The sequence below is a fragment of the Fundulus heteroclitus genome, chromosome 21, assembly GCF_011125445.2.
Source record: "Fundulus heteroclitus isolate FHET01 chromosome 21, MU-UCD_Fhet_4.1, whole genome shotgun sequence".
NCBI classification, from domain to species: domain Eukaryota; kingdom Metazoa; phylum Chordata; class Actinopteri; order Cyprinodontiformes; family Fundulidae; genus Fundulus; species Fundulus heteroclitus.
Genome location: NC_046381.1, coordinates 1,873,555 through 1,887,254, shown reverse-complemented (window position 1 = coordinate 1,887,254; position 13,700 = coordinate 1,873,555). Strand labels below are relative to the sequence as shown.

The 13,700-nt window shown below is 39.3% G+C and overlaps 1 protein-coding gene across 4 annotated transcripts in view; it reads left to right on the top strand.

Annotated features, from left to right (window-relative positions):
• Positions 1-12,427, top strand: part of LOC105934139 (multiple C2 and transmembrane domain-containing protein 2) — a 76,114-nt gene extending 63,687 nt beyond the window's left edge. For all 4 annotated transcript variants that reach the window (XM_012873998.3, XM_012873999.3, XM_036125161.1 and 1 more), the window contains 7 exons: positions 556-675; positions 5,617-5,730; positions 7,670-7,711; positions 9,703-9,812; positions 9,953-10,062; positions 10,617-10,714; positions 11,634-12,427. In XM_012873998.3, the coding sequence (XP_012729452.2) occupies positions 556-675; positions 5,617-5,730; positions 7,670-7,711; positions 9,703-9,812; positions 9,953-10,062; positions 10,617-10,714; positions 11,634-11,681 (642 nt within the window). In that variant the 3' untranslated portion in view covers positions 11,682-12,427. The remainder of the gene's footprint in view (positions 1-555; positions 676-5,616; positions 5,731-7,669; positions 7,712-9,702; positions 9,813-9,952; positions 10,063-10,616; positions 10,715-11,633) is intronic.
• Positions 12,428-13,700: the final 1,273 nt, after the last annotated feature.

Sequence of the window (13,700 nt, the reverse complement as noted above, 5' to 3'; positions counted from 1 at the left end):
TGATTACAAATAAATCATGATATAAACAAACAGAACAAAAATTTTTACATTTTTCAATGAATTCAGAACAACTGTAGACATTTGCCTGAGTGATCTGAACTGAGCTTTAATTGAGCCCAACAGCGAGTGAATTCTTGCTTGCTGTTCTGCTACATTAGCTTGATATACAGTGTGTAAGACAGGGTGCGAGACAGGGAGCCTGACTGTCTGTACTTCCCACAAAGACTCATTGTTGTCAGACAATACATTGCTCACCAACACCAAAACTGGCTTATACGCCGAGCACCGGGTCTGTATCGTGCAGGTCTGCTGTCTGTTTTAATGCTTAAAGTCGTGCTTGACAAAATCAGGTCAAATTACTGACATTTCTCTACTCGCCACAATGATTCATCCTAAAGGGGGGAAAAAAAGACGTCTCTCCAGTTGAATGGATGTTTCTTGTTGATTACAAATCAGTCCCAGATTAATTGAAGAAAACCGGAAGCACAGCTGCATTTTTAAATTCCAACTAATACAGCCTTTGTCTTCTTTGTGTATTTATTATCTGTCTTCCAGGCTCTGGCCAGGAATGTGGCGCGTGTAAGGGCAATTTACGCAGCCATCACGTCTACTCTGCAGTACATCAAAAGCTGCTTCCAGTGGGAGAGTGTTCAGAGGAGCCTGCTGGCCTTCCTGGTGAAGTGCTTTAACTGCTTATCAACACACTATCCGCATTTCTCTCTTGTTTTTCCTGCCAGGCTGCGGAAGACAACCGCAGCCTGGCCAACCCTTACTTGAACTCTCCCTGAGAGAATCTTAATCAATGCAGCGTTGGGCTCAGCACAAACACTGTTAGCTAGCTCTTTGTTGGAGTGGACGCTTCCAGTGTTGCGTGTCTCCCGGATGCAGAGTTAAGCCTCAGCTGGAGAGAGCCGAGTCCCAGTGGAGTCAAGATGGCCTATTTATGTTCTGCCTTCCTGACAACTCATTAACCCTCCATCCAGCCTGTGCGCGGTTTGATTTGGTCCCCCATTATTCAGCCTGAGTTTCAATTAGACGGCTCTTCAGAGAAATGACCAGTTCTCCATCTGAAGACAGAAACACAGGAGCAGCCTTTCGGTCGTTCAATTTTAAACTGCAATTTCAAGCGTGCGCAGCTATTTTGTCATTACACTCTCTCCCAGATCCCAATCAATGGAAATAGCGTACAGCAAGTTTTTCATTAACTATTCAAGCAATCAAGGTCATGGAAAGTTCTTTTTGTTTTTACAGTTCCCATCCAATAGATGGCGATAACGTTTTGCTCTGAAATGGGGGGTGGGGGGTGGAGTGTCTCCCTGCAGGGCTTATGAGGAGACCGTTTGCTTGCCAGTAGCACAGTTTGCTGTGAAATACAGGAGCTGTAGTAGAGCTGTAATCTGATTTTGAGTCATGCATTTAGTCTTATGTGGCCTTAAAGTGCATCACACAGCAAGGGATCAGAGGTCAGTGAGGGCTTTAATCAGCCATCCCTTGCAAGTGAAATATTTAAGCTGTATTAAAACACAAGATTTAATGGAAAAATGTATTTTGGTTATGAAGAAAAAGCTTCTATCTTCTGTATTAAGGACTTTGTACTGTATTGTTAATGGTCCTGTTTTAAAGACAGCCAAGACACGCATTTGAAACTAGAAATCATCCTAGCAAGATTTGGAGCGATGTACAGTTACACACATCTCTCGACTGCATCTCAGCGTTTGAAAGACAGTACCATCTGTACTCATGTTTTCACACTAATGCCCACTGCCTTGTCAAGCCTCAGTGAGAAGAAATAAATGGCTGCCTGATACCGTCACATAAGCATAATGAATCAAAGCTTCTCATCTCCATGACAGGATGCAGCGACCAACCACCTGTACCATCTGCCGGTTGTCACACAAGAAGTTGAAATGTGCCTTAAATCAGTGAAGACACCTTAATCCTGGCAGCTGAAGTCCTCCCCCACTGAACCAAAAAAAATGATTCATAGAAACCTTATTAACCATTTATCTTTTCTCTTTTATAATTTACTGAGAATCAGAAAAAAGGGCAGTCTGTTTCCAAACAGTACCTCCCGACTTCCCCAGCTTCCCTGCATCCTGACTGGGCTGGTATTCTCTGTGAATTTCCACCTACGTAGCAGTCACTTTTAAAATGTGTTTTTCGTTGTACAAACACTAATTATCAGTTTTCTATTCCTGCAATTAATTTCCTAGCTATTTTATACCTACAGCGCACAGGGAGAATCTCTAGGGTCCTTAAAGGAGCTGAGAACAATGTGCAGTGTTATGCAGCACTGTTGAAGAAAAAAACTCAGTAATGTGAAAATGTTTAGACATGAAAAAAAGGTGCACTTGTGATTTCAACATAAACTCTAATGCTGTAATGTTACATCGTGAGCTGTATGGACAGGACTGCCACAAAAGTACAAAATCTTTAAAAGTACATGGAAATAAACAAGGAGAATTGGGGGGGGGGGATCTAAAGTGTCATTTAAAACTATGTATGCCCATTAAATCCATTTTCCATAATATTATGTTACAGCCACAAACGTTTATGTATTAAAGGAGCAGATTAGTTGATAAATCAACATAAACTGAAGCTAAATTGTGATGCAAATGAAAATGATGCATATTTTCCCCAGATTTAACATAAAAAGCTGAAAACTGTGGAGAGCATCTGAGTTCTCCAGGAATCAATACTTTATAGAACCACAGTTCACCACGATCACAGCTGCAGTCTTCTGGGGTGTATTTCTATCAACTTTGCACATCTAGAGTCTAGTTTTTGTCTAGAATTGTTTCACAGTCAAATTGGATTTATGCCATATGTAGACATCGATGTCTAGGTTTTGCCATAGATTCTCTGTTGGGTTTAGTTGCAATTGGTTGTGCTGGATTTTTTGAATGGATATCAGCGTAAAGGTGAAAACAGAAATCCACATGAAGCTTTTTAGATGTTGATTTGTAATACATTTTCAAACCTCACAACCACACAGTAGGTTACAGCAAAAGTCTTCATGGCTTTAACTTGACAAAATGAGCAAAGAATTTAGGGGGAATGACTATATTAGCAGGGACTTTCTATAAGAATAAACAAAAAAAGTTAAAAACATGTATCAAATAAATACATTTTAACATTCTTCCTATTTTATTTCTTCTAATCACAAAACTAACTTTTCAGGCATGCTTTTTGCTTAATTAATATGAACATCTGTCTAGACTGAGAACCTCTGTCTAAAGCCTTAATTAGCACATAGAGGTAGCAAGTCTTCATCCCTAAACCCCTGGTCTTTCTTTTCATGAAACAAAGAGCCCCCCTTATAAACAAAAACAAGAGAGAATTCCCACATGCAGAGATATAAGATGCGCTCTCAGTGGAACCGTGGGGTTACGGTCATAGTGTTATTCACAAGAGAGTTAGAAGCTGTAAGATCAAGTTCACGACACGAAGCCCCCACAGATGATCCGTTAAAAGCAGCCCACGCAGTAGGGCAAAAAAGCAAAAGAACCTTAGCAATAATGTCCCAATAAAAACGGGTAATAAAATCAGCTGGAAAACTGTAAAAGCAAAAATCATCAGAGACACAAAAGAGAAAAATACTGTTAACTGCAATACATAGAAATGAAAAGGCTTTATGTACTGCAGTCATTCTTTTATTATTACATTAAACAATCCTAATATTTCATCATTAATTTTTAGCATTTGTGAGAGATTGTTTTTTTTTTCTTTTTCTTTTTTTCCCTTTAACTACATAGAATTTAAGAAACATAATATTAATCCTTGAGCCCCACTGAAAGTGGCTGCAGCGGTAAGCATTAATCATTTGTGTTCACTGGACAGTGTTCCAGAGTGGGGTCATACCTCATTGAGTGGTATTAGCCTATAATAATAATAATAATAATAATAATAATAATAATAATAATAATAATAATAATATTAAAAGTAGTAGTAGCCCCAGTGGTAGTAGTGGCAGGCGAACACATGAATGGTGTTCTTCAGGCAGAGAAGATCACGATAACTTAAATGTTAATTTAAAGAGACTGGGCTCTAATAATGACAGTTTAGTTGCATGTTTTTGTCACGGCTTTGGATGTAAAGAGATTTCTGAGACATGAAAACCCTTTCTTCCAACAATCACTTGGAAATCTTTTTGCTTCTTCTTAATCTCGCCATGGATTTCAGTAGCTCTCCAAACCCTTTTCCTTTTTTACCCCTCATGTTTTTTTTCTGGGATCTGGATAATATTCCTAGATCCCCTTTTACTGCTGAAGCCCGTGTAATGCCTCTCAAGTTGAAATGAGCTACAATTATCACAATCTTTATGATCTGAGTATACATTTCCACTAAAGCGTGACCTGGTCCCCCCTCCCCCAGACTCCAGGGTCTCTCAGTCATTACTAAGTCCTCCCTAATAAAACACAGCCCTGGCAGCGAGAAACCTCATCCATCTCCTCTCCCAGGCTCTGCCTTGGCTTGTGATAACACACAGAGGAGCGTGCTTGGCACATTAAAGCTGATGATGTTGGCGGCTGTGGACGGAAGCCGTCTGATCTGATAACTTTAATGTCCAATGGTGCCTCAGAGGAGAGTAATGTCTTTACCAGATGTTCGCCTCTATTTTTATTAACGTAGAAAAATGTTTTAGAAACCTCACCCAGGTGATGAGGCCAGGTTCCTTCTCTGTCCAGATTATTTTACAGTTTAATTCAGATCTTAAACTGAAACAATAATGGCCAGATTACTTGGCGATCTGTTTTACCTGACTTAAGTAGAGGTGGGATCTGCGACATATCGTGCCTGGCAAACGTTTTTGTACCCCTTAAACTTTTCCATAGTTTGTCTCCTAACTACAAACTTCTATGCATTATGGGGGATTTTTATATGACAGATTATCACAAAGTAGTTCACAACTGTGTAGTAGAAGGAATATAAATCAAGTTGTTGTTTTTTTGTTTTTGTAAAATATGTTGTATATCTGTGTTCTGATATTTGGAGTGGAAACACCTTTCATCACATTTACAGCTGGAAGCCTTTTGGCACATTCTTCTTTGCAAAATAGCTCAACCTTAGTCGGATTGGTGAAAGACTTTTCAATTTTCAAGTCTCACCATAAATTCTCAATTGAATTTATGAAACTTTTGGAACTGGTCTGGACTTTGACTGAGACACTTGTTACACATGCATATGCTCTGATCTAAACAAAGACTGTAGGACCATAGGACCAGTGCCTGCTGGGAGATTTAAACTTTGCCCCAGTAGCCAGTATCTAGTTTGTTTCATCTGTCCATCAGCTTTAATCAGCTTCCCTCTTCCTGCTGAATAAAAACACCCCATAGCATAATTCTGCCACCATTTTAATCAACAATGCCAGGTATATACCGACTTTCTGGGGTGCCTGCTGTTCTGTAAACAGACGTTGTCACCTTAGCGGTGGGTTTAAAACAACCTCAGTAAAGTGGTTATACTGAGCACCACATGAACATTAGGGCTGAGATGACGTCAGGATGCTCTTCATCAGCAGGACCAGAGCAGATCAGATCAACCTTTAGCTCACAGGGAGGTTCAGCATTCCTCCTCCTTCTCTTTGTCTTCACTAACGTTTGACTCCTTCTGCAGATTTTTCTCGTCACGGTGTGGTACTGGGATTTTTACATGCTGCCCTTCTTCCTGGTTCTGCTCATCACATGGAACTACTTCCAGGTCTGCTCCGGCCGAGTCAGTCAGGACGTGGTGAGTCCAGAGAGCATTGCCTTCAGCTTTGACCTTTTGCCTTCCCCTCTCCGGTCTCTTTTTCTTCATTATGTGGAAAAACGTCCGCCTAAACCGTGTCTTGTGCTAATAATTATCAGCTCATACGTTGCCATAGCAACCGTTTGAATATGGCTTTGTAAGTCTTAATTAAAAATAACACAATACAAAAGCAGAGAAAAGCTACTAAATAGGCTAATATAACAGAGCATTATATTCAAAGCTAATCTACAGTGCTTGTCCTTTACTAACAGAGCGTCCCTGTCCCGGGTTTTTGTCCTTCCTCAGTTTCACTGTAATTGGACTATAGTTTGCCTCTTGTCTTGGCGAGTCAAATTGGCAAAAAAAAAGGTGTTTACTACTCTCTTCAGAATAGCTTGTCCCTCCCACCCTCACCCACCACCCCCCTAGATTGAGACCTCTCGGAGTTTCACTGATTTAAATCCATTCTGTGCTCAGAGTGAAAAAGCAGCTCATGTCGACACTACAGTGCAGCTCTGGCCAGACAGCCGTACACAGCACTGAGTCATGAGTTGGTTAAGTGGGTTCTGAATGTAATTATATGTCACTAATTTATATGTTGGCCATTTTGCATGTTGTGTATATTTTACATGTCAAAAAAACTGTCTGTGAATAATGAAGATGTTATGTTTTAATTAATTTTTCTGACCAAGTATTACAGACATTTTTAAATGTTAATCAACAACACATATGTCAAAGAACCTCTTAGGTCAGCCTCCAAGAAAACTCTTTGTCAGGTTATGTTTTTGTTCATATTTATCAAAGTATACATCAACGGCATCTTTATATCAAAGCAAAAAATGTTGCAGTAATCTAATGGTGTCTTTCACAAAAAAATATATTTTATGATAAAAAAATCTGTTAAATTATTAGAGTATATAAAAAGCAGAATATCTAACAAGTCCAAATGTTTTAGAGATTGTAAAAAAAAAATAGTTCTAGAGTCAGTGGGACTCAGCGAGCAGAGGAGTTTAAATCGGTGTTAGACAGAGTTGTTTGTGCCGCCTTCAGAAAGAATGGTGGGAAATGATCATTCTGAAACTATTTAGCTTCACTGAGACATCGTACTGGTTTGGCTTTAAAAGAACAATGGTGTCTGGCGGTAAAGTCACAGATAACCAGCTGAAAACACTCTGCCGCCTCCACATCCCACAGTCATGTCAGACGGCGGCCGAGGACGACTGATGTGGAGGGGCCCTAAAGCAGCCAGACTGTAGAACCCTGGAGGAGCAACATGGTGGATTTTCTAAAACAGGAACCATGCTCTCTATAAACAACATTTTCCTTCAACATCTCTTTAAGCACTGCCAGGTCTTGGCTGTAGTTTAAGCATAAAATGCATTCATTCTGTTTTCTTTTGAGGAGTGTGATAAACAGACAAAATGTAGTTTTTACATCTGTTTATAGAAAAATAAACCAAATAAATTATTTTTGTATGTTTTATCACTCCTATGCTTCACTTATTGTATAGTTTTATGAGAACAATCTTCCTTACATTTTGTAACTATTCTCATGTTTTTGAGATCTTGAAGTACAGATTTAACGTGGCAGTAATGTTTGTTTTTTAGCATCAAGTCTACGCTGTGCACAGGTTTTAAAGCAAGTCCTTTTATATGAGTGACTATTTGTGTGAGTATTGCTGATGTTAAAGCTATGATTATAGATTGTTAATATATTCTGGTATGGGTGTGCGAGCCTGAGAAAACCCCGACGCGGCCCGTCGGTCAGCGACCCTGCAGAGCCGAGTGTCTCTGGAGGCTAATCTCAGGGTCACTGCTGAGCTGCAGGAGTTAGTCGAGGCTTCAAGTGTTACAGCAACACAAAGTTACTTTTTCTTTTGATTTCTGATCTGTGGATCCTTTGAATCTCACCTCTCACTGTTGTTGTTTTTTTGTTTCAGGACAGCATGGATTTGGCAGATGAGGACGAGGATGATGAAAAGGTAAGTTGGTGTATTTTTAGCAGCTCAGCATTGACTTGTTTATGCTGATGAATAGCAAAGAATTAAGATTTTTGCATGTTGACAGAAGTATCTCCCTCTCTGATCTATGGCTGTGTGTTGCTAAGCCTTTTATTCGGCAGTAAATCTTCTGCTGCATTTTGATTCATGCCAACCACCAGTTGTATTCCTTTTTAAACCAAAAGACATTTAGGCCTAATGAAGATCTCACCAACCTGTTTCCACTTGTCACAACACATTCATATGGAAATAGTGGGGCGGGGGAAGAGATCTGCTGCATTTGGGAAAGTCCCTGAGCTTAACAAACTACATAATACCATCAATAAAGAACTAATGACAGCACTTAGACATGCTTCTTCTGAGCTCTTTCTGAAAGTTAGTGTTGACTGTGCTAAAATGCTTTCAGCCAGTGGAATATGTCTTCAGAGTGACAGCAGTTTATTGTAGACGTTGTGAATGGCCTGCGTGGCTCTGATTCATAGCGCTTCTCATTGGGATTCCACTGGGAACACGACCCTGAAGTGGCCGAAGGGCTTCAGTGCGGTGACGGATATTCGACTGAGGCAAAACTCCATTTGTCTTAACGTGGTTTTGGAAAAAATCCTTCCTGCGTCGGCACCATCTTCTCAGAGCCCATCTCTTTTCTTTAGATGTTTAACCATCTGTTAGTCTCAGTGCTTTTGATGTGGACGGGTTTCAGTCTGAAGTCTGTCTCTCCAAACAAAGATCTTCTAAGAGCCGGGTCTCTTCTGTTTACTTTAAAGCCATTCTTCTTTCAGGGGGCTGTAGAGCGGCCACTCTACAATACTTCAACTCTTTCATAATGCAGTGTCCTGCTCCTCTCTGGAGAGCTTACATCTCTAAAGCTACGCGCACTACTCAAATATCGCTTTGACAGCCGAAGCTAAACAGGCTCTCTGCTCATACGATGTTGATCTATAACAGATATTGCATTTATTTCATTAAAATTGTTTTACACGAGAGAAATAATTTACCACTTTAAAATTAATGTTAACACTTTCACACTTTATCCTTCTGTTAAGATGAAAACACAATGTGTATAATAACCATTTCATCATGCTTTTAGTCAAATCTTTGTATTCTGCTTAAGTTTCTGTGCAAAAATTATAAGCATTGCTTTGATAATTATAGATATATAACATTGTCCTGGCAATTTTCTAACATGCATGAAAAAATATTGGAAAGGCTTTGACAGCTTAATTTAAAAAACAAAAACACTAAAAATTTACAATAGACATATTTGTATTATTTTTCTTACTTGAATTTGATGAAGTTACAAAACCATAAAAAAAGACAGAACAGAGTATTATGTGAAAGAGGCATTTGATACAGTAATCATATATTACAGCCTAATTGGAGAAGATGTTGTTTATTGGTGGTTGAGCAGTTATTTGAAAAACAGAGTTTGATATTTAGTAGAAGTCAAAGAGATTAAGTTTGGCATCCCGCAAGGTTCAGAGTTGGGCCCTATACTTTGTAATCTAGTTTGTGAAATAGCTACAAGGTTTTTTTGTTTAAAGATGAAGTTAATAAATTTCCTTTGGGAGTGAATTAAAACTATTCTTAAAAAATTTGTTTGTGATGACAGATATAAATTCTGAACTAATAGATGAATAAGCAACAATTAAGTTTATACAGTTTATTTTTTCTTTGTGCTCGTTTTGTAAATGTTTTTAAGTAGGGATGAAAATTTGCATTTATTCTGAGAGGAGCAGCGTGTGCCCATCTTTTTACTTGTGAAATTTAGTAAATTCTGGGTTTAATTTTAGCTTTGTATTTGAGGATTGATTTTTGACATGAAATGAAGTGATTAGAATAAAAGTGAACCTTCTTTAAAATGAATTAATCATCAGTAACATCATATCCTATAATAAAGGAGTTTTGCTATCCAAAGCTACAGTGGTGTTGTTTTGCCTTTTACAAACACTGTTTTGTGTAATTTTCTACCACAGGAGTCAGAGAGGAAAGGGCTCATAGATAAAATCCACATGGTCCAAGACATCATCATCACGGTTCAGAACCTGCTGGATGAGATCGCCTGCCTGGGAGAGAGGATTAAGAAGTACGAAGTTCAGCTCTGTCAGAAATTACACCTCTGACATTTTAAAATTTTTCCCAATGTGCTGGATTTTATTAGCAGTCATATAAAGAAGCTTCTTTAACGCTTTTAATTTTGAATGTCATTTTAATTTACATTTTCAGCACGTTTAACTGGTCTGTGCCATTCCTGTCTTGCCTGGCTCTTGTGGTTTTTATCATCGCTGCAGTCATCACATACTTCATCCCCATTCGCTATATAATCCTGATATGGGGTAAGTTTTTCACAACCTGATGCATCTTTGAGGCTATTTTTGCCCTACAGGGCTTTGCAAAAGTATCCATACCCACACAGTTTGTCACATTCTAACCACAGCCTTTAATGAGTTTTATTATTATTAAGATTGGATAAATATAAAGCCAGACCTATAATTGAATGGGTTAAATGGAAGCATATTCATGTTAACAAGGAGCCAGTCAAAGTAAAAAATTTTGTTCTCACTGAAAATGGAAAGAGAAATTAAATTCCTCTCTCTCCATTTGTATATTTATGTAGAGTCTTTTTTAAGTTTAAGTCTTTCTTTGCATTTAATCAAACTAAGATTGCTTCTGATATTCAAAGATAAACATTTTTTGTGCATCTTAGCAAAGCTGGCATTTAAAAGTGAGAGCACATCAAGTAAAAAGTGTACATGCGTACCTCGGTGCTGAGAGCAGTATTTCTTGGACGGCGTGAGCCTCTCCTCGCAGCATTTGTTTGTGTGGAAACAAAGAGCACAGCCACAAGAGACTAGAACTAATGATATGCTGGTGTGACTTTTTGTTTTAGGTATCAATAAATTCACCAAGAAGTTGCGGAACCCGTACAGCATCAACAACAATGAGGTGCTTGATTTCCTGTCGAGGGTGCCTTCAGATGTGCAGAAGGTAAGCTCGGCGGGATCAGCCAGCCAGGAAGCCTGAAATCCCGAAGGCTGCCGGCTCTGCCTCTTAGCACAACAACTCCCAGGCTTTCTTCCCTCTTGTCTGTATAATTAGCTCTGTTCTGTGTAATTATGCAGCCCTATGTAATTTCTCGTGTGTTTTGGTCGCGATACATCCCTGGTGGAGGTCTCCTGCTGCTAACTTGCTCGTAATTTGGTTTCATGAGTAGCCATGAGCATCTTGGGGTCCTCCATTCCCGGTTATCCGCATGAACAGACTCCCATCTTAAAAGCAACATTAACACTTTTTATTCATTTATTGCTCACAAGAAATATACAAGCTTCTTTTTTATCTGGCCTGGACCTTTATCCTCTTTCCTTTCTGTTTATTTTCCTGCCACCACCCTCTTCTCACTCACTCCATCCCTCTAAGCTGTTAAACTCCATTTGTCTCCTTCCTCGATGCCCTTGGGTCACATAGTTGAGTGAAAGAGACACATTCTGAAGCGAAGAGATGCTCCAGTGTCATTGTGTGCGTACAACCGTGATGAGCATCCCATTCATTAGTGATACTGCTCCTCCTTGAGCAGCTTACTTACTTTGCAATAACATCTGAATGCTTTTATATTGCCATGTATTGCTGAGAAAACTATACGGTGTGTATAATCACAGATTCTCGTTTCAAGAAGAAAGAAGCTTCATGTTTTAATTTGTATTCATGGAAATTATAAATACTTTCCCTGCCTTGGTAATATTTACCCGCAGGTTATGGCTGAACTCAGGAGGACTGCCTTCCACTGCTGTTCACCCAGTGCTCTGAATTCATTATAGCTTTGAATCTATTTACTCATTTCTTTGGTGCCTTTTTTTGTTTTGTATATTAACACTTAACTAAAGATAGTTTATCTTCTTACTTCCCATAGGTTCAGTACAGCGAGCCCAAAGTTACTCGGAAGAAGAAGATCCTGTAGAAAAGGTTGCAGAGGAGAGATTATTTACCTGGCTGGTCCTGATGCTGCTGTTGATGGGCATCATGCTTAAGCCCACCATGTGGCAGACTGTAGATCTGTCTGAGAAAAGGGCTCTCCTTTGTCTTGATTACAGGTTGTTTCGTATTTACGGATCTCCCAGCTCAGATGAGCCGGCGCTTCTCAACCAAAGAAGTCCTCACGAGGACTCAATAGATATTATGAATGTGCCCATTTGTGTATTTCTAGAGCAGCTTATGTTTGTCAAGAATATATGTGTATTATTTTATGTACAGTTCACTTTAACAAAAAATATTAATAAGGGGCTGCTGTATGTTGTGTTGTTGGTACATTATGACACTTTTACAGATGGAATATTGTCCATCTCAAGAAAACGATGCAATTTTTGGGATGAATGTAAATGTCTTAATCTGTTTTAGAAAATATTGAGTAATTTTCTAAATCAAAGTTTTTATATAGAAGATAGGAGTTACTATGTATTAAATTTCTCCTATTCAAAACTGGATTTATGATATGTTTAAATCACTAAGTTTATTTAACTGTGTTAATATGAATATTTACATGCAAAGATAAGTGCCTGCATTTAGTTTACAGTTCATATCATGTAAAATCATTCTGTTTTGTTTTTTTTGTGCATGTGCTGTAAGACCTTATTTATTATTGACAACTACTCATGAACACGTTGTGTCCTTTTGCTCAAAAAGCAATAAATGCATGCATTGAAACTATATTTGCCTCTGCTGCATCTCTAAAAGTCCTTCCTGCTTGCTGCAGTTATCCTTTTTTTGCTCCTGTGCTGCAGGATTGTGGGACTCTAGCAGCACACTTTAAGAAACCCACCCCCAACTCTTCATTAGGCTTTCATGAAGCGAAGTGCTCAAGACCTCACCGGCACCCGGATCCCCGCTGCGCCGATGGCCCTTGGGCGTCGCCACAAGCGGGAGGACCCCGGCGACCTCTTCTCAGCTGCCGTGACGAGACGCCTGCAGCCAGCATCCTATCAAACACGGCAGCCAGGCAGACCTCTGGTTCCTGGCTGAACGCAGCTCAGGAAGGGGACCCTCGAACCAGCCACAGGGAACGGCAGCCACACCCAGGGATGGGAGAACTGACATGGTTCAGATGTTCCTGTTCTGTGTAAATACTCTGGGCTTTCTGGCTTTTAAATCTTAGTCAATTGGTGCTTAGTGACAGCTTTTACAAAAACAAATAAGATCAGCAAATGAATAAATTGGAAAATCTCTTAATTACTCTTGAATATATTCTTTTTTTTAACATAGTAAATAATGCATTCCCCAAATTCTTATGGAATATATGTCAAAAATTGTGGTAAATTGTCCAACTTCCAGGAAGACAGAGGGTGTGAGGAATGTGACACCCAGTGACCTGTGTGTCTGCTCATCTAGTTATAATGTTGACTTAGGTGTTCAATATTAATAACCCGCTGTCACGGACACCGGAAGGACATCTCAATCTGCCACTTATAGGCTCAGCATGAATATGTATAGGCAGCGAGACGCCTCAGAATTGCCAAGTGAAATCATGGTTCACACATTGGGACTAATGTGATGTGGCGCAGGCCTTACAATGAGCTGCAGAAACAGCAGCTGATTGGTCTCAGCAGACTTGCTGTAACTGGTTATAAGGTGGGAGAGGATTTAGTTGTGTCTGAGTGCAGAGAGGAGCGCTGCAGTTCAAACGTTACAGAGACTATCAATGGAAAACATTACTACTTGATTAATGTGATACAAGAAATTGGGCTGTATCAAATTCTCACCTCATAATCTTGAGTAAAAATGCCACTGTATTTCCACAAAGATTCAATGCAAAGATGTATTACATGATTTTACTTTTAATAAGTGGAGCCTTATTGCTTTTGTCAGGGTGCTATTAGATTTTTTGCTGGGACTATTTCATGTTTAATGGACACAGAAACAAGAAGGTAGGAGAGGGAAAAAAGGAGAGAAACCGAAACAAAAGGCTTACAGAGAAAAGGTGAAA